This window comes from Bidens hawaiensis, unplaced genomic scaffold (genome assembly GCF_021521415.1).
Source record: "Bidens hawaiensis isolate Kalapana, Puna unplaced genomic scaffold, B.hawaiensis_p1.1 tig00001179_1, whole genome shotgun sequence".
NCBI lineage: Eukaryota > Viridiplantae > Streptophyta > Magnoliopsida > Asterales > Asteraceae > Bidens > Bidens hawaiensis.
The window spans coordinates 3,377,265-3,402,740 of NW_027491068.1; the positions used below are offsets into that span (position 1 = coordinate 3,377,265).

Consider the following 25,476-nt stretch of genomic DNA (forward strand, 5'->3'; position numbering starts at 1 on the left):
AGCAGTTGGTCGTTGCGTAGACGTCCCTGTTCAAGGTGAGTCTTGCGGGTCCAACTGGGCTCTGCTGGGACCTACCTCTTCAGTTCCCTATCATCAGACCTCACAACTGAGAGACCACAAGTCACAACCGTGGGTCTGTCATGCTTGTTTGGAACATACATCTTGACAGATCGGACTAAATACTAGTATATGATCTTGATCCTTGCTACTTGATACTTGATAGTGATATCGATATTTTTTAGGAAGGAGTTCATTTTTCACGATATCAACTCATATAACCACTATGTTTTAATAATCATAGCTATCAAACATCGTTTGCATGTTTATTTTTTGGTTTCATGTTTCTTATAAATTGTTCCATTGCTAGAGATTTTCAAAGGTTCTAAGATATCTAACAAATTGTATAAATAATGCATGTGTTGTATATTAAGAGTGTAGTCATTTCACTATAGTGTATTCTTGGTCAGCATTATTCACGTGTATATGCTAAAAGGATAAAGGCAAGAGTATATGCCATTAATAATTGTTTTAGTAATGTTTACTCGATAAACTAATGTGTTTTAAGAGTCTCGGATGTAGCTAGAATGTGTTTAAGTGATTTGTACTTTAATATTTTTAACGTCAACTTTGGTACAAAAATAGGTTGAAACGTAGAGATTTGCCTTGTTTATTAAACACCAAACATGTCACGACGCCTTGTTTTGGATTCAAACTAGTCGTGACGTAGGGTTTGGTGACAAATGGTGTGCTGAGATTGGAGGGGCAAACGCGTCATGACAAGTACGAAACCCGGCATGACACCGCGTTTAGATGGAGACATTACTGGAATTTTGATATGTTAGAGATAATAATGGAATCTTTTTCATACAAAGACATATTTTTAAACACCCCCCCCCCCCCACCAATTAAGCTGATAACTCCCTAGACTGATGTGAAAGGAGAGGATGTAGATTAGTTTATCTACAAGAACATCATATAAGCAAGTCTGTAAGTGTGACTAGAAGAAAAGAGAGTGAAAGAAATGATGTTTTTAAGAGGTTGTGAGTAAAGCAGGAGAGGGAAAGATCATGTGTCACTTGAAACACAAAAAATACTTACCCATTGTTGTGGGATGCTAAAATGGCTTCAAAAGCTTCTGTGGCCCGACTTTAACATTTGACACATCGTGTCAGGGCCAGTGGCGAAACTTGGACGAGTTCGTCGAGGGGGTGGGGACGGATTCAAAATGTATATTTAAAAACCAAAAACAAGGTGGGACATACTCAAATTTTAAGAAAAAACAAATAAATTTACACTACGTATACAAATTTTCAAGCAAAAAAAGGGTCAATTAACACAACTGTGCAAAAAAAAAAAAAAACTGGGGGTGGGGGGGTGGGGGGCGCTACCCCGGACCCTAAAGAAGCTTAGCCCATGTGATGCAGGAGCATCCGGTCCATTAAGTCGGCCCGGCCCGGCCCGACCCAAACGTTTATTTTTATTTATAAATAAAGTTTTTAGGTCTTTAGTTTCATTAGTTTTTGATTGAGTTTTATATTAAAGAACTTTGTTTCTTGGAACCTATGGTTCAAACTATCGGTCTTTGATTAACGAAAGTGTCATGAGCCATTTGAATGCTTCCGTTCCTGCATCACCATGGCTAGGACGTTAAAGACCGAAAGAGCTTCAACACATTAACAAATGGCAAAGGAGGGGCTTCAACACATTGCAGGGCTCAAATGCTGGGGGAGGGGTGCGGGGGTGTTTGAGGATTTTTTAGGGGTCTGTGTGTGGGGGGGGTGTGTGTGGGGATTTAATTTGGTAACAAAATTGTAGACCGCAACACAATATTAAAAAAACGAGATTTTAACATAACGTGACGCTTTACGAGTATGCTAAAACCCACACAAATATAAAGAAGGTTGATGGAATCAAGTCGTTACGTTTTCCAAAGTGTGTACATAAACATAATACACCAATCAGTCTACCACTAGAGAAAAAAGCACTTTTACTCCTACACCTACTTTGTTCGCATCTCATCCAAAAAGCCTGCCATACCTTTCAATACACAAAACAAAACAAAACAAAACAAAACAAAAATAATAATAATCTCACTCCACTCCATGAATCCTTCTTCTTCTTCTTCTTCTTCTTCATCCTAAACCCACACCCATCAAAATGACTACACAACAACAAGATAATAATAATAATATTATCACCTCCTATTTAGGCATAAGCTTCGCACTCTTCTTAGCCCACCTCCCAACCCAATCTTTATCATTAATCCCATACCTCCAAACCCACAACGAATCACTCTCCAAGAAGCTATTAATCGCCCAAGACCAGCTCGAGCAGCTATACTCACGCCGAAAAGAGGACTCAAAGGCCAACGCGAGAGTGGTTGAGATCTTTGCCAGCCACCGGCACAGCTGGCAGCAGGAGGAGAAGCGTTTGCTCAGGCAAATCGATGACAACGTGGAAGAGATTGCCAATTTGAGAGCTAAAGTTGAAGATCTTGAAATTAGGGTTGATGGGTTACAGAGAGAGGTTAATGAGAGAGATGAGTTGCTTAACTTCATGACGAATCGATTGCATGATGAAGACGGAGATGGGGAATTTAGGGGTTCGGATAATATTAATAATAATAATAATAGTGGGATTGGGGATTATTATGTGGAGAGAGGGGTTCATAATAATGTGGTTGATGATTATTTGGGGCCTGTTCATGATGGGCATAATAATAATTTGTTTAATCCGGCCGAGTTTCCGAATTCCGCGGTTTCGAAGTTTTTGGCAGAAAGATCTAATTCATGGCAGGTTTGAAATCTTGATTTGTTTTGCTTCATATAGTTAGTTATGTTGATTGACAAAGATTTAGCATTGTTAGTGATAATTAGGGGTGTAAACAAGCCAAGTCGTTAGCGAGCTACTAGATATCGGCTCAACTTGAGCCGAGCTAAAACAAGCTCGAGCTTCACGAATTGGGCTCAAGCCTAAACGACAGCATGTTGTTTATATATTTTTTATTTAATAAATATTATTATATATGAAATTATGATAAATAAAATATAAATGTATATTTTAAACATGTAAAAAAACTATGAAAATATATAGAATAATTAATAAATAGGAAACCAGCCGAGCACGGGCTTGAAAAGTTATTCCCAACTCGAGCTCGAGTTTTGGAAATAGTGCTCGAAAGTAGCCGAACACGAGTCTCTAGTAAGTTAAATGAGTCGAGCTCGAGATGACTCGCGAGTCTGTTGTTTATATAGTTTTTATGTAATAAATATTATTATATATAAAATTATGATAAAAATAACTAAATAAAACATATTTTCTGAATATAAATGTATATTTTAAACATCTAAATTATTAAACAGGTATATAAAATTATGAATAGATATAGAATAGTTAATAAATAGGAAACCAGCCAAACACGAGCTTAAAAAATTACTCTCGACCCGAGTTCGAGTGTTAGAAATAGTGCTTGAAACTAGCCGAACACGAGTTATCTGTAAATTAAATGAGTCAAGCTTGGGCTTGGCTAGGCCACACTTAGTCATTATCAAACACAGGTTGGCTTTTGGCAATTTGGCATATTGTCTCTACATAAAGCATTAAACTCAAACATTCTGGATAAGATATTTGTATCTGGTAGATGATGAAATAGAAACCACTTTTTTTTCTGTTTGGTGGTGGTGGTTGATTTCATAAATTGCAGTTTTTGCACCATGGATGAAAGATGGACCACATCATCAATGAACCAAATTAATTAAAAATGTTTAGTTCTTTTTAAGGTTACTTGTTAAGATAACATAATTTAAAGTTAATACTGTTGAAGACAAAGTGTACATGAATATGCAAGTGGCAAGACAGTTACTTTATTACACTAAAAGCCAGAGCTTTTGTCTTTTTTTGTATGGCTGCATTACTCTTTGACCAAAAGTTGAATTTTGACTTTAGAAGTCAAACCTAGTAGGTTTCAAAGATTTGTACAGGCCAAAAAACTTATTAAGATAATATTAAATGTTTTTTTTATATAAAAGAATATTCAGTGATATGTCGTAAGGCCCGTAAGCTAAACTGTTGTTGACCAAGACAGTTGACTTTCTGAACTATGATTTCTGCAGGGTGTACAATACGAACCCGTTGACTCCGTTCACGATTTAAAGCATTATGTAACGAGGTAATCTCTATTAAAATATATATGTTTTTAAAAGCACACATTTTTAAAATGTTTAAACTAAAAAGAATCTTTCCTGATCAGGCGAGAGTCCCCTTGGAAGGTAGATGGTGATTCATCTGGGGTTTCCGCAAAATTAAAACTTCTAGAACACGAGCTTCAAAATTTGGAAAATATTGGCTCGAATGATTTGTCAAAAGTTCCATCTTTAATGAAGAAGCAAGCAAAAAGATATCAAGCTCTTGCAGGAAAAATTGATGATCTTTGCAGAAGAATGGTAACCTATATTTACTTATAAGCTGTTATTATTAAGTGGCAATTTTGACCCATTTGAGTTGAGTTGGGTTGGGTTGGGTTATATTCAGTTTCCAACTGGTCAAATAGTAAAATAAAAGATATAAATAAAAAGGAAACACGCAAATGAATTGGGGATCGCCCAAGTTACTTTATAATGCAGACAGCCTCCTAATTTCTTTAATTAAAAAGTTGGATTATAATTAAACCTATATGATTTTTATAATCATGTCTAATTCGTTAATTACTTATAAAAAAACTGAAAATTTGGATAAACATGGAATCCTGTCAGGCAATAAAATTCGGCTTCGACATCACACGAACACGACACGAAAATAATAAAGATCTGGTTGACATATTTAACAGATATAAAAAATGGATCGTCTTCGGATTGACCTTTTAAACTCATTTGGTTAAACAGGTCGACCCACTAACCCGTTTATAACATTTTGTACAATCTACCAACCTGATTATAACGTATGCAGCTTGAGTATTACCCACCAGCCTGTTTGACATGTTCAGATAAATAAGTTAAACGGGCCATGTTCAGGTTACTCAATTTTTAGTGTGGGCGAGTTAGTGTTGATGTATTTGACACGAATAAAAATATGGGTCGTGTTTGGATTGACCTATTTAACCTGTTTAGTTAAGCAAGTTGACCCACTTAGCCGTTCATGACCGGTATAACCCATTTTTTTACAATCCACCAACCCGATTAACACGCTTACAACTTGAGTATTACCCACCAACCCATTTGACACATTGAGATATATGGGTTAATAGGATCGTGTTTGGTTTACACGATTTTAACTGTGTGTGAGAGTTGGAGTTGATGTTTTTGACCCGAATAAAAATATGGGTCGTGTTCGGGTTGAACATTTTAAACTGAAAACCAGCCAACCCGACATGATTGGCACCCGTAACAAGGATCACAGCACACATTAATAATATTATTAAATAATTTTTCAGCAGGAGAATGATCCATGTGAACCAAATGCTGGTTTAGAGTTCAGAACACAGAGACAAACAGAATTTTTGCTGGAAGCGTTGCGGCTTCAGCAACGAGCATCAGAAACAGGGCAGAAGTTGATGGCCTTACAAACAGAAACAGGGAGCACGTGTAATTATGGGAACGATCTGGTGGAAGGCCGAGCAAGATTAACCACAAGTCTGTCATTAAACTCCATCAGAAACAATTTCAGGGATATTCAGAGAAATTTGGAGATTTGGTTAGCAAGAATTATTGGAGATGTTGAAGGAATACTAGCAAGAGATGGTGCTTCGCGTGTAAACGAGTATTATATATCTCAATGATATCCTCTCGTTCAACAGGAGAAATTCTAAGTTAAGTTTTATCTTCTTTGACTAATTTGAAACTGAATGATTCTGTACATGTTTCGGTCTAATCTCTAATGTGTGGAAAATCCAGATTTATTGACCTCCTTTAACATGCAAATGTGCATTGGATGGTGTTGTTTAGGCTGCAGATTCTATGTAAAGTTATGGGTTTTAGGTTTGATTTATTATTTTATTTTGTTTTTTATATTTAAAAAAAAAGTCCTGTAAAAGAATCAAATATGTGTAGTGCGTTATACTGAGCCCTCTACGAAGGCTAGCTAAAATTGGACACAATCAACACAGTGGAGGTGGTGGTGGGCAACGGTGACGGTGGGTAGCGTGTGTGATGGTGGGGCAATAATTGATGGATGCGGCGGGCGGCTGGAGGTGGTGGGTGGCTGGGACTGATGGCGATGATTTGCGGTGGACGCCGATGGTGGTGGTAGTGACAGTGGTGTTGGTGGGCGGCATGTGTGATGGTGGGGTGATGGTTGATATATGTGGCAGGTGGCTGGCGGTGCTGGGTGGCTGGCACCGATGGTGATGGTTGGTGGAGGTGGGCGGTGGACGGCGATGGTGGCTTTGGTTGGGGGTGGTAGTGGGTGTTGATGTTGGGTGGTGGTGGTGTTGGGAGGGTGGTGAAGGTGATGTAGGGTGAATGAAGGAATGAAATGAAAAAAAAAACATGGGGTATGGATGGAATGAAGTTGGGGTATTTTAGAGGGAATGGAATGAACTATGTAATGGGTCATTCCATTTCTTTAGTCAACCAAATACACTATCTTCCATTCCATCATAATGAGTCATTCCATTCCGTCCTTCATTCCTGCATACCAAACGATAACTAAGTTTTTTCTTGAAGTCAAAACATATATAAAAGTAGTGTTAGGTTTGGTGGTTAGTGTAAAAATGAGACCTAACAAGGTTTTTGTTGGCTATTTCATGCTGCCTAACACATGTATAATTTAGATATATTGCTGCTAACCATTTGAGACTGGCTTGTTAAAATGTTCAAACTCGGCCCCATATTGTATTTATTAATTATTTTCATTTTCTTATATATTTTTAAATATAATTTTAGTTATTTATTACCGATATATAATGCTTAGACATTTTGCCATAATTATGTATAAATATTTTTATTTTGCAATAGACATCCTCATATCGGCTCAATTAAAGATTTTTACGATCTCAAATAGCTTGCAAGCAGCTCATTATACACCTATTGACCCTCTATTGAACCAATGTAAACTTCAATTCAGACTAACCATACTTCAAGGATCCTAATTCAAGCAATTATGTTCAAACATGTACTTCTATAGTCCATATTCATAATTAGCATCATAACTTCATTTGAAATCCTCTGGTCTTATTTGCATATCAAATAGATATATGAAAAATATTGATGACACTAAAATCATCAAAAGATTTCGAAAGATTTCGAGAACAATTAAAACATCAAACGTTCATAATGCATATTCGCCGTGCACAAATCAAGAGGCGGCCTCAAGTAATTGTTTCACCTTAGTAATGTAGTCTTTCATTGCTTCATCCTTGGATTTTGCTGCCAAGATTATACAGAAACCACATTGAATTAAACATGATCATAAAAAACAATATTGTTACAATAAGTAACAAAACAATACCTTCGACCGCCTTCCAAGCATCCCATTTAGCCCTGTCTGTCATGTTAAACATGCCCGGGCGGTCTACAAACCCGACAAAACAAACACATAATAATCTTATATATCCGTTTTCAATCACAAGCATATATAATTAACCAAACCGATGCATTCATACCTGTGTTCACCGGTCCAACCGTGGCCTGCTTGTACAAGCCATAGAGCACGAGCTTGTCCTCATTTTTGGTCCCCGCAGGGAGAGTCTTGGCTTTCTCAACATACTCTTCAAATTCCTCCTATTAGTTTATTGCATAATTATTAAACGCATTAATATCAATGACATTTTATAACACACGATTCGGATCTTTACGAACCAATTATTAGGGAATACAAATATGATCATGATCTTTAAGAGCCAGATCCATTGATCTATGTTTTGATAATATGATCAATAACATTCGGATCGTGTAATCGTGCTCCTCAATTGACCTAATTAATGACAGATACGTTTACACAAATAAATGAAAAGCCAAAATAATTCAAGAGATTAAAGAAGAAAACAATAATACCTTCAAACCCATTTCTTGAATAAAAATTCGATATTTTTTGGTGGCTATTTGTGCATGAGAGAGAGGTCATGACTCAATTTATACCAAGTTTTAAACGATGAAAAAACGTCCATAAATTTTTAATTTTTATTACTTAATTTATTTTATAAATAAGTATATTCTTGAAACTCTTTCTACGGGTTTCATCTTTGGCAAAGTGGTCTTGCGAGGAACACATATAGCCATTTAATAACGGTGACCGGTTAACCCCGGTTAGGATTTTGATTGGCTAACCAAAATCGATTAACTTCAATAGTAAGTAACCGGTTACTAACATAGTAACTTTTTTTGTTGACCGTTATTAAACGGCTATGTAGCCATTATTTATGAACCATTACAATTATATCTAGGTATTGGCCAGTTGTATTGATTAGATTACACCATTACTCTAGTTCTCAATATATAGTTATTTTCAAGAGTCGGTGTTGATGTTTTCATGGGATCGGTTACAAAGTTTCATAGGTGTCCGTGTCAAAATGTTTTGGAGTTCGCTCGGCGGCAGCGAAGGTTTATCAGGCCAAGGGGTCCCTCTAGTGTAAATTTACTCGTTTTCGTTCGAAAATTTTGCTATATAGTGTTAGTTTACTTGTTTTCACAAGTTTGGTTCCGTCACCCTCCATTAAATAATTTGTTACACAAATAGAATCGCCACCCCCTCTCTCAGTGTTTTTGTTCAAGCTTCGCCACTATATTCGCTTATATACTATACAAATTATAGGTGCAACCACATGCCCACACCCCCATCTTACTAATTCGGATATATCACTTATAAGTTATAAAAAAGTTATCTCCCTTGTTAACCAAAAAAGGAAAAGAGAAAAAAAAAATATAGATTGAAGACCATGACCAACTGAATTCATTTCATAGTGGAAGTGAAGTGTTTTTATTACAACGAAGGTAAGGTCGCCACACATCTCAAGCTAATAAGCAACCATGCATTATTATTACATTCACATCCATGCTAATTCTTTTAATCAAGATAATTAATCGGTGCTACTCACATATCCGCTAAGCCTTTGGGGTTGTCCTTGAGGCTATCTGGACGTCCAAGATACCAGTTGTTAGCACGTGCAGAGCCTTTAGGGTTCTCCTTGAGGCCATCTTGAAGTGTCCAGCGCAAGTCGTTTTTGGGCTTCTCCCTGAGACCATCTTGAAGTGTCCATCTCAAGTCGTTAGCATGTGCCGAGCTTTTGGGGTTCTCCCTCAGGCCATCTTGAAGTGTCCAGCGCAAGTCGCGCGTTAGCATGTGCCGAGCCTTTGGGGTTCTCCGTAAGGCCATCTTGAAGTGTCCAGCGCAAGTCGTTAGCATGTGCCGATCCTTTGGGGTTCTCCCTGAGGCCATCTTGAAGTGTCCAACGCAAGTCATTAGCATGTGCTGAGCCTTTAGAGTTGTCTTTGAGGCGGTCTGGACGTCCAAGATACCAATTGTTATCATCTGTGACGACGGGGGTGATGGTGGTTTTGTAAGCGGAACCCTTAGCAAATGCTAGGGTGGCTGCCAAGGCGAGTACTGACACAACTAAAAGCTTTATCATGGTTGGATAGTTGGATGTTTGATTGATTTTTTGGATGGTTGAAGATTGATCAAGTGCTTCATTATTTATAGTGGAAGTTGATGGATTTGCATGGCATGCAATTGGTGTTGGTTATGGTAATCCTAATTAAATATATTTATTTGCATGTTAGTCTCGTTAATGTGCATTGCTACAGTTAAGTAGAATTCATTGGCCTTTGCTTGTTTTTATAATAAAACTTTGGTTAATCTCATGCATATTTTCATAATTCGGTTACCGAGGAATATATAAATATTTAAAATTAGTAGTTTAATTGGTAATCTAAAATATAATCTATACCATAATTTTACCAATAATTCTTTTTTTATATATAAACTTTCGGAAAATATATAATTTTGTTCTTCTTTCATAAAGTCAAATAATCTAATACAGTTTGTTTTTCATAAGGTTCCGGTGTGACAAAAAAACAGCCAGTGCATGTACAATTTACACCTTTTTTTTTTATTTTGGATTGTGAATGGTTATATTAGTATATCACGTTAGTGGCGTTCATTTGGCTTGTTTTTCTCAATAAGGGTGGTACGTAGTTGCAGCCAGGATGAGGTATAGATTCACATCTAGTTGGCGGGGTTAATTGCTGCTTTAAGGGTGGTCGGGGGCCAATTGATGCTTTAAGGGTGGTCGGGATAAATCGCTTCTAAAAAGAGTTAATTAAAGGTGATCATGTTGTAGGGCAAGTAACCTGAAGAAACACTAATTGACCCCGGCAGATTACGGATAATCTGGGGGTTAAATAGATGTTTCCCACGAGGGTTAGGTCCGGCAAAGATGGTTATTCTTCTAATGACCTGCAAAACAGACACCGTGAGCTCGTCACTGAGAAGGGGGGGTGGGGGGGTTCCTCCTTGTGACCACCCTCCAGCGTGAGAATCAGACTAGATTGCTCTGAATATGTGTATATATTGAGAGAGATTGCTAGAGAAGATGAGATACCAGATAATGATACCGTTCCAAGGTGTTGGAGTATTTATAGCCGAAGGTAGGTTTCCAAGCAGGTACAGCCAGCTGTATAATATTCCTTTTCTACCAACTGTGGGCTACGCACGTTCCATGCTGGTAGTTGGTGGGTAGGCAGCGGCTGATAGTGACATGGCCGGCTGTGTACTATTCCTTTTCCACCAACTGCAGGCTATGTACGTGCCACGACAAGGGTTGGTGAGTAGGCAGCGGCTGATAGTGACATTTTGTACTAGAGCGTGCTCCTCGTACTGTTGTCAGTGAGCTGTCACCCTGTGATTGGTTCATGGGCTGCTTTGGTCAGATCTTGTCTATTTTGTCCATACCTTGGCAGGTATAGTACAAAAGATCTTCCAGAAGCGTACGGACTGGCTCATTTGGGCGAGAGTATTCCCGCCTTGCTCATTCCTTCAGGTGACTGAATTATTGAGAGTTAGTGCCTTGTGCGTGTAGCCTTGCTATTAGTGCTGGTAGCCTTCCCTGATGGCTTGTATCCGCAACTGCGGGAACAGGCGGGGTACTTCACCATTGGGAGGCTTTTCCTGCGGGAACAGCTGGCGTACTGCGCGTAAGGTCTTCATCTCTGAGCATGGTTGGTCCTGCGGAACCAGTTGGTCCTTGCGCAGACGTCCCTCTTCAAGGTGAGTCTTGCGGGTCCAACTGGGCTCTGCTGGGACCTACCTCTTCAAGTCCCCCCAGTCCAATGTTCTTCTCATGAATTGTTAATAAGTGAGGTGAACTTTTGGACTTAAGCAAGGGGTTTTGAAAAGGGTTTTTAGTTTTAAGGTTTTCCGTGAGAATTCTTCCCGCGGTTTTCCTAATGTCACGCAGAATTTCCCACTGTTCTGCTTGATCTTTGGGTATGATGCGGGTAGGTGTGTAACCTCCTCGCAAGTCAGGAGCGTTGAGTTTCAGTTGTATATGTTCTCCAAGAGGTTTTGGTAGTTTGACATAGTGATCAATTATGTTTAAACAACCAATTCCATCTTGGAGCATCAAACAACCTAGTTCTCAATGTTCCCGCTATGCGGGGATGTTATATCCCTTTCCACAAGCATGGCCCAGAAGATCCTTCTTGGTTTCAATTCCCTGCGAGTGCTAAGTATGTGAAGGGTTTCGCCTTGACACTGTACCCGCACTCGTCTTATAGTTACTTTACTTCCAAGGTATTCTTGGCTTCAATTCCTTGCGGGTGCTAAGTATGTGAAGGGTTATGCCTTGACACTGTACCCGCACCCGTCTTATGGTTACTTGATTGCCAAGGTAAAGGGGTGTATTCCCCTCTTATTTTTGAATCTTTTTGAAATTCGAAGAGTTGGTGAAAGGATAAGAACAGTCCAAACTGTTGAAGGGACGTTAGCGTCGTCCGACGGTTTCTTCTGACAGTTTCAGGACGTGCAGGAAGTTATGGTGACGTGATGGTATATGGTCATTCCAGACGCTTTTTTAGGCGCGTGGGCGCGAATTTTACGGCACGCGTCCTTTCAACAGCTGTTGCCAGCTTGCTCTTTCCACGTGTCATAGTTTCATTGCACCTGCGCTCTCTCTCTCATCCGCATTAAATTCATCGCATTCATTGCGATGCGTATATAAAGGGGGAGGGTGCATCTTAAGCCACACCTTCACTTCACTCTTCTAAACGATTTCCGGCGAATACTCTAACTTTTGTCGAGCATTCTCCTGAAATCGTTCCTTCTTTGCATCTAAAGCATGTCTACTCATGATCTTGAGGCTACCGCCGAGGAGTCTGACGTGTATGCCGAGAACCCATCGTCCACTTCTGACAAGGACGATAAGAGTACTGCTGGCGAGTGCCAGTGTGCTCTTCCCCTCGACCTCTATCAGTACATCGTCAGGAAGTTCATGCTCGAATCTTTCGAGCCTGAGTTTCATGCGTCTCATCAGACGGTGTACGATGCCCCCAAAGGCAAGATAGGGGTATATGCTGCATTCTTCGTCTATGGGAATCTCAGGTTCCCATTGACGAAGTTTGTATACCGTGTTTTGGAGAGACACGGTGTGCACCTGTCGGAGGTACACCCAATGGCGATCGCCAAGATCCGCCATTTTGAATGGGTGTGCCTCATTCTGGGTGTGGAGCCCCATGTCGACCGCCTGATGACCTTCTACTCCTGGAGGTGCATCCAAGGCTGGTACACCTTGGTCACCCGGATCAAGGGTTTGAAGATTTGTGCTACCGAGCGCAGTCTTCGGTCTTGGAAGCGGGAGTTCTTCTACATCTCTGCCCGTGTCGTCCCTATTGCGATGACATTCAAGAACGGGAGAGCACTCCCCAGCCTTCACGCCTCCAACTACCAGGAGGCGGAATGGTTTGCCAAGTCATCCCGGATCCAGACTCCAGTTTACCGCTTCGCGGAGTCTGGGATGGTGATGCTCGGTATGAGCCGGGTGTGGAAAGATGCCGGGGCGGAAGCGCCACAGATTCCCATCGTCCTCGAATACGGTTTGAACTCTATCCCTTACGGTATGCTTCATATTATTTGCTAATTTAGGGTTTTTGTTCTAACCAGTTCTGTTTTTATTTTCAGAGGGAAACAACTTGCAGTCTCTTCTGCAGCCGCGGGAGAGCGGTGGTCCCGCTCGGTTGGGTACTCGTGCTCTTGACGAGAACGAGTTGTCCATCCTTGAGCAGACGGCGGATCGGTTTGTGGAGGCCTACCCGCCAGGCCACGAGATACTGAGCGCCATGCGGCCAGGTAAAAGATTATTTAACCCTCGCCCTCTCAATGCTGAAACCTATGCTGGAATTCCTCTAATTTTGTCATCTTCTGATGAGGAATCCACAGATGGTCCTTTCTTCGCGAGGAAGAAGAAGGCTGCTGGCGGGAAGGGCAAGGCGAAGGTTGCCTCCACTGCCGATCAGGGGAACCGGTCTGAGTCGGAGACCGAAAGGGAAGAGGCGGCGGGGAACCCTAGTGGTGGTGAGACCACTGCTTCGGAGGTTGAGACAGCTGTCACCTCCGGGCAGCCCAGTACAACGACGGTGACCGGCGTGAAGAGGTCGGCTCCATCGGGTTCGTCCCCGCCTGTTCGCACCTTCAAGCTCAAGAGGACTCGTAAGTATAAACTTCATTTACTTTTAACTTCATATCTTTCCGCCATTATATTTAAATATGTTTTCATGCAGGCGTGGATGCAACCGCATTCCAGAGTGGAACGGGAAGGAGCAGCTCTGGACCCACGACGGTAGGTTTGGTCAACCTACCCGAGGCGATGACCCAGGCGGCTACGCCTGTTTGCAGTATTGGTTCAGTTGCTCATCCCGTTGAGGCAACTGTTCCAACTGTAACATCATCCCCGCCGGCTGTCAGTGCCATCTTCACGGAATCCTTCATTGAGCCGGCGGTGGTTTCTTCTGCGGGTTCTTCCGCGGCGACGGCCACGGTTGTGAGTTCACCTCCGGTGAGTTCACCTCCGTTGGTTTCTACCGCGGCGGCCTCCACCATGTCTCCTCCGGCGCCGGCGACCGCGGCCGGTCCTTCAGGTATGTTCGGGGTTGGGACGTCTAGCCAATCTTTGCCTCTTTCCCATCTCTTTGACCTTTTGGATGGATATCCCTTAGGTTCAGGTGATGGGTTTGGTGGCTATCGACCTGTTGTCGACCCTACAGGTGCGTGGGGTTATCTTGGCCTTATATCCCTTTTATCCCTTTTTTTTATATATCATCTTTTCCTTACTGTTTTTTGTTTTGTACAGTGTCGGATTCCAATGAGGTGTAAGTTCCACGGTGGAACATCCGCCGGGGAACAACCCTTCGGACGGCTGTGGACTGCGTCGAGTGGGCGCGCCACGCCGCCCCGAGTGGTGCGCTGGGGGAAGCTATGTCAAGCTACCAGGAGGGTAGGCTGACAAACGAGCTTCGGATTCTCCTTGCCCGGATGCAGCCGCGCGTCGAGTTGCTTTGTCGTGAAAACGACAAGTTAAAGGCGGCGCGTATCCAAGAAGTAGCTCAGGCGCGGGCTATCCGGGAGGAGAATAGGAGACTCTCCGCCGTTGCTGCGGAGAAGGAAAAGGCCTTCAAGGCCCTCGAGGTTGAAGTTCAGGCCCGTCTCGAGGCCCGTTCCAAGGCTACCCAAGCTGTTAACGAACAGCTTCGGTTGGCTAAGGAAACTGCGCGGAACGCGACCGAGAGGGCCACCAAGGCTGAAGCTGTTGCTGAGCCTCTGCGCGCCGAGAATGAGGAGCTTAAAGCCAAACTGGAGAGGCTCCAGCAGGCTCATGATGCCTTGGCCATGGAAGACGCCAAGAAGCTCCAAGAGATCTTGGACCAGAGGGGCATGCTTGACCACACTGAGCGTAAGCTGAAGGGCGTTGAAGAGGCTGCAGCTAAAGATGTGTTGCTTGCCAACCTTACTAAAAACGAAGCCAAACGCGCCCGAGATGAAGCTCAAGCTGCCCTCTAGGAGGCTCTGGTTACCAAGGAATGGCTTCTTCGAGAAGCGTTGTCTCAGGTATGCGCAGTTTCACAATTTCTTTACGCTTTTCCTTTGAAGAGTTTTTGATATACTTTTTTGTAGGTTGTGCATCGGGTTCTTACGAACACATCATATGACGATGCCATGAGCGCAGCCCTCAACGCTTCCCATGAGGATGGGGAAAAGGCTGGCTTCTTGTTTGGTCTAGGGTTTGTTGAGAAGGGCATCCCGCCTTCCAACTTCCCTCTATATGATGTGGATACTGAAGCTGCTTATGACCAAGCAGTGAACCAGTACGCTGCCTTCCGGCATCCGGTGGTGGAGAAGGTGAAGGAGATTACTGCTGCTGATGATGGGCTAGCTATCCTCAAGGCTTTCCTTGAACCGCCACACTCTACTGATGGTGCGGGTTCAAGTGGGAGTGGTCCTGAAGCTTGATCCTTTAGATCCCTTCCCACTGTTAGAACAGATTTTTATTTTTGTATAGATTTATATTCTTGTACGCGGGTATGTGCCCAGCTATTCTTGTAATACTTGAATTTTTATGGAATATAAATCTTTTGTTAATGCCTTGCCTTGTAATCCTTATATGTTTTGCTCATGCATATTCTAGTTTAACTTGGCAATTTCCCAAGTACTTTGGATAAGTTAACCTTTCAACGTGGCAGATAATAGGTTAAAGTTCTGCTTCCTCTTTCGTGATTGTGCGGGTAAGACCGTCACTTTCACTTAGTAGGATGGCTAAACTTTACCTCTATCTGACCTGCGTGGAGGTTTTCCTCATCTTTTCCTTAGAAATTTTCTAAGTGTTTTGAATAAGTTAACCTTTCGATGCGCGATTGTTAATAGGTTAATGTTTAGTTTCCTCTATCATGATTATGCGGGTAGGATCGTCACTTTCATTGAGTGGGATGACCAAACTTCACCTATAACTGACCTGCATGAAGGTTTTCCTTATCTTTTCCTTAGAAATTTTTACCGTTTTTTGTGTTTATGCGGGTTTTGCCGCCTTCCACACGCAACGACTTACTTCCCATATTTATGCGGTGAATACCGGCATATCAGTGTGGGAAGTTCATAAATATAAAGGTAAGGCTATCAACACAATGTGATAAAGGAGAATCATTTCCATTAGAAGTGGCTCTAGGCCTTTTCTTTACAAGTTTGGAATTGATCTACATGTAACATTTGCGTAATTGAGCTCCATTCCATGTTCTTGGGATGGGGGTTCCATCGAGCCTTTCGAGCCGGTATGCGCCCTTTCCCAAAACTTCTTTGATAATGTATGGCCTTTCCCAGACAGGGGCCAGCTTTCCTGGGCGCTCTTGGTTCGAGGCCTCGTTGTTACGCAATATGTAGTCTCCCACATTGAAGTTGCAGAGTTTTACCCGCGTGTTGTAGTACTTTTGTGTTTGTCGCTTGTAATTCTCTTCACGCACTGTGGCTAAGTCTCTGCGTTCTTCGGTTAGCATAAGGTCTAACCGTCTTTCCGCATCATTGTCTTCTGGCTGAATCAAGACCCTTGGTGAGGGTAGACCGATTTCGACCGGGACCATGGCTTCAGTGCCATAAGTGAGGCTGAACGGGGTTTCTCCCGTACTGGCCTTTTTCAGCGTTCTGTTTGCCCAAAGGACGTGTGGAACTTCGTCCACCCAGCCGGATCTGTGTTCCAAGAGTCTTTTCTTTATGCCGTCGACGATGCTCTTATTTGCTCTTTCCACCTCACCATTACCCTGCGGGTGCGCCACTAAGGTAAAGGTGTGGGTGATTTGAAGTTCTTCCAGCCACTTTTGTAGCTTCTTGTCAGCAAAGTTGGTGCCGTTATCGCTCACCAAAGTCTGTGGAAGTCCAAAACGACAAATAATAAATTCCCAAATAAATTTTTTGATATTTTTTGCGGTTGTTTGGGCTAAGGGTTTTGCTTCTATCCACTTGGTAAAGTAGTCGATGGCTACCACTAGAAACTGAATGTGCCCTGCTGCTGTGGGAAATGGGCCTGTTACATCGATGGCCCACTTCTGAAATGGCCATGAAGAGGTGACTGGAACAAGTTCATTCTTCGGGCGATGCGTGTTGGGTGCGTAGAGCTGGCAAGACTTACACTTTCTGATGTATGCCAGCGCATCCGTATGCATCCCCGGCCAAAAGTATCCCGCGTTGTTTAGCTTAGCTACAACAGCGCGTGGACCTGCGTGTACTCCACAGATGCCCTCGTGTACTTCCCTTAAGAGGTAGCCGGCATCTTGGTTGTCCACGCATCTTAGGAGTGGACCAAGAAAGTTACGTCTGTAAAGGATGTCATCTATGAGTTGAAGTTCAGTGCTTTACAGCGTATTTTTCTTGCCTGTGTTTTTGACTCTGGTAGTATACCCGCCGCAAGGTAATTTATTATGGGTGTCATCCACGTTTCTGTACCGGTTTGGATGACACAGATTTCCTTGTGCGGGACTGATGGTGCTCCAAGGAGTTCAATGCGGATGTCCTTTCCTAAGTGGGTGAAGGCTAACGATGCAAGCTTGCTTAACGCATCCGCAGATTTGTTTTCGCTACGCTTGACGTGTATGACTTTACAATCGTTAAACTCGCGCATAAGGGTTTTTGCTTGTGCGAGGTACAGGGCCATTGTGTCGTTCACCGCCGTGTACGTCCCGTTTATTTGGTTGGCTACTAACATGGAATCCACGTGGGCTTCCAAGTTTTTCACTCCCATCTTACGGGCAATTCTCAGCCCGGCCAAGAATGCTTCATACTCCGCTTCGTTATTCGTACTTGGAATATCCAGTCGAATAGCGTAAGTGTATTCCTGGCCTGCTGGGTTGGTTAGTTTCAACCCTGCGTCTGAACCCTCGTTGCTGGCTGCTCCATCAGTGTAGAGTCGCCAGACATCATCGATGTCCTGTGCTGGGGAGGGTTGAGCCTCCTCCTGGCACTCTTTCTCCCGCGAAGCGGGGACTTCTGCAATAAAGTCGGCCAAGACCTGGCCTTTTATGGCTGGCTTCGGCTTGTACTTTATCGCGTATTCTCCCAATTCTATTGCCCATTTGGCTAGGCGTCCCGACAATTCGGGTTTGCCTAGAACGTTTGCAAGTTTGAAGTTGGTGAGAACGGTGATTGGGTGACCTTGGAAATATCGTCTTAGCCTGCGTGAAGCCTGTACAAGTGCTAAGACTAATTTTTCCAGGGTAGAGTACCGGGTTTCTACGTCTGTTAGGACACGGCTAACATAGTAGATTGGCATCTGGATGCCTTTTCGCTCTACTAGCAGGACTGCCCCGGTTGCTCTATCTATGGCGGAGAGGTATAGGATTAATTCCTCCCCCGCTTTTGGTGCCGTGAGCGTTGGGAGTTCGATCAAGTGTGATCGAATTTCCTGAAAAGCTGCTTCCGCTTCTGGTGTCCAGCGGAAGTGCGTTTTCTTTAAGCAGTTTCTCAATGTTGACACGAATGGAAACGACCTATCCGCATGGTTTGCCAAAAAGCGGTTAAGTGCGACTAGTCCTCCATTCAGTGTCTGAGCTTGCTTGATGGTAGTAGGTGATTCCATTTTGATAATGGCTTCGACCTTTTCAGGGTTCGCTCTGAAGCCATCTTTAGTAACAATGACTCCTAAGAACTTCCCTTCTTCCATCCCAAAGGAACACTTGCTCGGATTGAGCTTCATGTTTATCTTCCTGAGCGTGTTGAAAGTTTATTCGATGTCTTTCAACATCGCTTCTGGGTCAGGGCTTTTGACGACCAAGTCATCCATGTAGACTTCCAAGTTCCTCCCAATTTGGGCATGGAACTCTTTGTCCAACAGGCGTTGGTATGTGGACCCGGCATTCTTAAGTCCGAATGGCATCATTTGATAACAAAATGTGCCATCGGGCGTCCGAAAAGCGGTTTTGTCCTGATCGTCAACGGCCATGTGAATTTGATGGTATCCCTTATACGCATCAAGGAAGCATTTAAGGCGAAACGGTGCTAACGAATCTACCTTAAGATCAATTTCGGGTAACGGGTAACAATCTTTGGGGCATGCTTTGTTTAAGTCTTTGAAATTTATGCACATGCGCCATTGTTTGTTAGACTTCGGTACCATAACGGGATTTGCAACCTATGTTTAATATCTGCTAACGCGTACGATGCCCGCGTCAAGGAGTTCCTTAACTTGGGTTCTACATGCGTTAGCTTGTTCCGCCCCCATTACTCTGCGCTTTTGTATGACTGGCGTAAAAGCCGGGTCACACTTGAGCTTATGCTCTGCCTTACTTCGAGGTACACCAGCCATGTCAGCTGGTGTTCACGCGAAGATGTCAGCATTTTTCTGTAGTAAGCGTTTGAGTAAGGTGCGCGTAGGATCAGTGACTGTTGGGCCAATGGTAACGGCCTGGTCAGGGTTGTAACGATTCCGGCAACTCCAGGTATACCCTAGCCGGAATATACTATTTACGTGTTATTTAATATTGATTATATGAGTTATAGCACATTGATACGAATATATATGGTTCACAGTATGAATCATACTCAATTATATAGTGAATCGTATTAGAATTACAATTAATCATTGATCGGTTATTGAAACCCGAACGAATCGGGAATTACATTATAGACGAAGTATATAATGTTTAGTGATATTTACGAGGTATTAATGCTTCGGGATAAGTAAATTATAGCACAGAAAAAGGATTTCGATTTAATGGTACGTCGGTACGCTAAACGAAACCTTTATCACCAAACCAAGCAAGAGACGATCAATCAAGCCGAAAAAGATGCGTAATTATTAATAATATGATGTTTTAATGTCATGGGTTAAGTTTTTAAAGTTTTTAAATCAGTTTTATATAAATTTTACTTTAACCCGAAAAACGACCATTTTAATTTCGTTTCAAGCCGAATTACGAGTTTAAACGAGAAACGAACTGAACCAGACTATCCACAACATTATCCGGATTGTGTAATCTGAATATGTGGCTTAGAATGGATTTGTGGGACCCACCCCCACCTCCACTTGGCCAACCGGCCCTATATGCACACACACACACTTCATTTGTTATTTTTTTTTAGATCAAAAACTCTCTCAATCTCTCAAATCCTTTCAACATTCATTCAAAATCCTTGATTTCTAACAAGACTTTCAAGGTATAAACATGGTTTTTATGCTTAAATCTTGTTTCTAATTCTACAATATTGAGAAAAGGAGGTTTCCATGTGAAAGACGGGTGAAAACCCGAGATAAAACCGATTCTCGTATGATCAAGGGATGTATACAAGTTATACAAAGGATCTTGATCCAAGTAATGAGTTAAAAGTGTTTAGAATAAAATTTTACGGTTAAAATCTTGTTAAAATGAGTTTCCAAGTGAAAGATGGGTGAAAAACCGAGATGGAACCGACTCTTGCATGATCAAGAGATGTATACATGTTATACAAGGGATCTTGGTCCAAGAAATGAGTAAAAAGAGTCGGGAATGGATTTCTACGGTTAAAACCTTTGTTTTTACTTAAAAACCGACACTTTGAAAGAACTGGTTTGATTATTGGTGTAACTTGCTTGGTGTAGTGATATTGTACTTGTAAGTGTTGTATCTAGCGGCTAGCAAAGGCTAGAAACCGAGATCCTTGCGATCTAAAGCTAGAAAACACAAAATAGTTCGGTTTTTGTGTGTTATGAAAAAATGGACAGATTTACGTGTGCTTAGAGTCGGGTCACGAAATTTCACAGAGATGATCTACACATGAAAATATGAGATCTGTGAATTTTTGGTAATTTTTGGATAAAAGATGAATATTTGGTGAATTTAATGCTCGGTTTTGGCCAAAAATAGTGAAAAATAGCAAAACATGATGAAAAATTCCGGAAAATTTAAGATAAGCTTTTTATAACATATAAAAGTCACCCACAAAATTTGAGCTCAGTTGGAAAAGTCTAAGTAGGCTTTTCGGTGAAACGAGTTCTAGGGCTTTCTAGCTCGGTTTTGGGTGAAAATGGCTTGAAAAATAAGTTTTAAATTCTGGAAAAATTCCAGGAGGTTATGAGGATGATAAAGATCATCTCAGAAAAATTTGGGATTTTTCTAAAGTGTTTTGGTATTTTTCATATATTTAGTGTTTTAACAAGATTTAAAAATAGATAAATAAATGTAAATGTAGGAAAATAAATCTGGGAAAATTCCAGAAAGTTATGAGGATGATAAAGATCATCCCAGAAAAATTTGGGAATTTTCTAAAGTGTTTTGGTATTTTTGATATATTTAGTATTTTAATAAGATTTAAAAATAGATAAATAAATGTAAATATAAGAAAATAAATCTGGAAAATTTTTACAAAATTCCTTACTGTCAAATTAAGTTTTGTGCAAAATTTCAAGACCCGAGACTAATCGGGTAATTATTTGTGCTAAAAAGAACATAAAAACAAGTTTTTAAAGCTTAAAACGTGTAAACCGGCATAGTTCGCATAAGCGAGCTGACTGGTACATGAAAACTCTAAAAATAGACTATTTCATAAATCTAAGTAAATTAAGTAAAAATAAATCATCCGAAAATAATTCGGATGATTTGGGTAATTTTACCCGATTTTACCGTTTCCGGCACCGAAATACCGGAAACGGGCCCCGCGGCCAAACGGGGTGTCAAACCGAGCTATAATTTCATCACCTTAACTAAATTGACTGTCAAACTCTAAGCAATGTCAATCTGAGTCCTTAGAAGTGTCACGGGGTTAACATTGTCCCCGAATCGAGTACAGTACTGGGTTAACAATGTTCCCAGATGTACCGATTGCTATGTATTTAAGTTATGGGAATTATATAGTAACAACTAGATATTATATTACAGATCCAGGCACGTAGCTGTTCCTTATATTACTCACCAACTCACAACAAGGTGAGTTTTCACGAGCCCCTTTTAATGAATTGTTTTAATTATATTTTCCCGGGGCGGAAAACATGTCTTATTTAAAGTATTTAAGTACATACCGATCGTATGGAAATACTTGTACATTTATATATATATGGACTGATGCATAGAATATATAAAATATTTATAATGTGTTATTGTTCTGGGGTAACATAGTTCCCAGGGGTTATTATTGTTCTGGGGTAACATAGTTCCCAGGTGTTATTATTGTTCTGGGGTAACATAGTTCCCAGGGGTTATTGTTGTTCTGGGGTAACATAGTTCCCAGGGGTTATTATTGTTCTGGGGTAACATAGTTCCCAGGGGTTATTATTATTCTGGGGTAACATAGTTCCCAGGGGTTGTTATTGTTCTGGGGTAACATAGTTCCCAGGGGTTATTATTGTTCTGGGGTAACATAGTTCCCAGGGGTTATTGTTGTTCTGGGGTAACATAGTTCCCAGGGGTTATTATTGTTCTGGGGTAACATAGTTCCCAGGGGTTATTGTTGTTCTGGGGTAACATAGTTCCCAGGGGTTATTATTATTCTGGGGTAACATAGTTCCCAGGGGTTGTTATTGTTCTGGGGTAACATAGTTCCCAGGGGTTATTATTGTTCTGGGGTAACATAGTTCCCAGAAAGTTATTGGAAATGTTCTGGGGTAACATAGTTCCCAGCATGATTATATTGTTAATAAATGATTATTAAAATGATTTGTCAGTGTTTATTTAAATTAGTGAAACTCACCAACTATTCGTAGTTGACCCGTTTTCTTTACATGTTTTCTAGGTATGCCCAAGTTGGATTGATTGATGTGTGCTTAACTATCTGTGCTACCTGTTGGAAGCTTGCTGCTCTTTGTTTTGTAATGAATTTATTAATGTCTTATCGGTAAAATATGTGTGTATCACCTAGACAGTAATGAATCTCGCAACAATGTAATATGTTATAAATTAATGTAGTGGTATTTTCTTTATAAGCAATGCTGTTGATATCAGATGTGTCTGTTGCATCCCGTGTACGTTTCCGCTGCGGTTACGGGGTGTTACAGAACTTGGTATCAGAGCCATTGGTTATAAAGAATTAGGATGTCTGGAAAAGATACCTAAAATATAACCAGTAGCTCAAGTATTATAGGATCTGAATATCAACTAATAATATATTGTGACGAGATCGGGATGAACTTGGATGGACAAGTGGGTTATTATGGTCCGGAACATAATAACAGACTTGTCTGCACGAGGAAATTCAGGGGAAGTCACGGGGGACTTAAATAGGTAAAATTGGCAACATATGTGTAAATATATGATAATATTATTATGTGGTAAAGTTGTATAAATAAGTATGTGTTAATTTAATTATGAATTACACTACGAAAAGGACTATATGTTTGTTAACTTGTGTGCAGGTATAATGGCAAGAACACCTAGTGTGTCGACGGAAGAGGACCCGGAAGAGGCTAGTTCCGGGGCCTCTGGAAGCCCAAGTGTAGCACCCAGCTCCGAGCCTTCGGAGGCTAGTCATAGTACTTCTAGACAGACCACCCCAGCTAGGAGTGCTAGTGTACCCTCCCCTGCTAGGGTTACCAGGTCTCCTACCCCGCCCGCACCACAGACCACCCCGATTCCCCCCAGACACGGTCCCCGCCTCACGGCGCGGATCAGTGCCCCGTATGTTCCGCCCACTGTTACCCCACCCAGATCCACATACCACCGGGGCGAGTCTTCCCGCCCCCAACCCGAGCCTGCAACCCTACCTGTGTGGGGTCTGCCAAGGCAGGAGCGGGACTTGGCGGCTTGGCTACGTGTTCTCACCGAGCAGGTGAACGAGCACTCTGCCGCCCTGGTCGTGGGGGTACAGAGGCGGGCGTACCTCGGGGACAGCATACTGGACCACCAGTATGCTATTAACCAGTTAAAAAGGGAGTGCTCATACTCCCACTGGTTGATCGACCAGATGGAAACCCGAATGCGGGTTATGATGGCGGTGCTGGTGGTGCTGGTGGCGGTGTTGGTGGGGTTGGTTTACCACCATGTGTAGACGTGATGGATGGTAGAATCTTGAACCGCTTTTTGATACTCCGTGTAAGTAGTTAGTGGTGATACTAACACGGAGTGAATCTTGTTTAGTTATAGTACAACCACTGGCCCATAAGGGGTCTCTTGTAGGGCATATCATTATCGATACTTTTGGGTATCATTCAAGCACTGACCCATTGCGGGTTATGTCGAGAATGATACCAACATAGGCCCTTTGTATTAAAACGTAGTTATGTAATGTTGACTGGAAGTATGTAAATTGATGTTTGTGTAATATGAATCAATGTTTACTAATGAATGAAGTATGTATTGTGTTTTATATTTTGAGATGGTATTGATTATATATATTTCTTTGATGATTGTGTAGAATGGCACCGAAACGATCAACGAAAGTATCGGAAGTAGATGTGAGCCGTTTGATTGCTCAACAGTTGGAGGCGGCGATACCGGATATAGTATCGCGCATCGCCGCCAGCATTAATAATTCGTCTAATCCAACCCCTCCGAGCAATCAAACGCCCATAAATAATGGCGGGGAACATAATGCTAATCCTCCACCTACCGATAACACTATGCCGAGTACTGACGCACCGCCTACGGTGGTCGCTACCGACAGTAATGGCCCTATCCCTACTGTAGAGACCAACCGCACTGGACCATCCAGGGGTTGTTCAATCAAGGATTTCATGTTATGCAAGCCTTTAGAATTTAACGGGTCGGAAGGACCGAATGGGTTAGTGAAATGGTTAGAGAAAATAGAATCAGTGGTAAATATCAGCAACTGTCCCGAGGATTGTGTCGTTAAGTACGCCACCTGTACGTTCACAGACCATGCCTTGACATGGTGGAACACCATAGTACAGACTCGAGGTCAGGCGGCGACAAACCGCATGACCTGGGCAGAGCTTAAGGATCTTGTTTTGAAACATTTCTGCCCAAAGAATGAATTGCAGAAACTGGAACATGAGTTGTGGAACCTAGAGATGCATGGGGCGGACCACTTGGGATATACCAACCGGTTTAATGAACTGTCACGATTAGTGCCGTGGTTGGTCACCCCAGAGTCAAAAAGGGTGGAACGTTATATTTGGGGACTTACTCCAGTAGTGAGGAGCATAGTTAACGCGGGAGGGCACCAGACGTATGAGGGTGCAGTGACACAGGCTGGTATTGTCACGTATGATTTCTTGAGGAGCGGATCGATAAAGGCGACGGGAGAGTCGGCTGGGGGAAAGCGAGGTACGTATGACAATAGGATCCGAGAGAAGCAGCAAAACAAACGAGCTAGGCCCGCTGCCCAGAGCTATGCCATGACTAGTTCGGGCGGAAGGCAAGAACCGCAGAGGGGAACGTTTCCTAAATGCGGGAAATGTGGTTACCACCATAGTGGTGTGTGCAAGGAGGTGGTGTGCCACCGGTGTGGCAGGGTTGGACACTACGCACCAAATTGTAAGACAAATCTGAACAACCTGAACCGTCAACCACAACCTATTCGGGCGCAACCATTTAGAACTCAACCAGCCCGACAGCAGAACCCACAAGGAAACCAGATGGTGACCACTAG

General features: G+C 42.1%; 2 protein-coding genes across 2 annotated transcripts; one reads left to right on the plus strand and one right to left on the minus strand.

The window, feature by feature from the left end:
- The first annotated feature begins 2,157 nt into the window (after window positions 1-2,157).
- On the plus strand, window positions 2,158-5,930 carry LOC143562857 (uncharacterized). Its single transcript, XM_077050549.1, has 4 exons — window positions 2,158-2,796; window positions 4,113-4,168; window positions 4,250-4,442; window positions 5,432-5,930. The coding sequence occupies exons 1-4, from the start codon at window positions 2,158-2,160 to the stop codon at window positions 5,771-5,773; spliced, it is 1,230 nt and encodes a 409-aa protein (XP_076906664.1). The 3' UTR covers window positions 5,774-5,930.
- A 1,360-nt stretch (window positions 5,931-7,290) lies between these two features.
- LOC143562864 (acyl-CoA-binding protein-like) lies at window positions 7,291-8,000 on the minus strand. The gene is made up of 4 exons (XM_077050555.1): window positions 7,989-8,000; window positions 7,598-7,715; window positions 7,444-7,506; window positions 7,291-7,361 (listed from the first exon to the last, which is right to left on the minus strand). Exons 1-4 carry the CDS (start codon window positions 7,998-8,000, stop codon window positions 7,291-7,293), a joined length of 264 nt encoding a protein of 87 aa, XP_076906670.1.
- Between the last annotated feature and the right edge of the window lie 17,476 nt (window positions 8,001-25,476).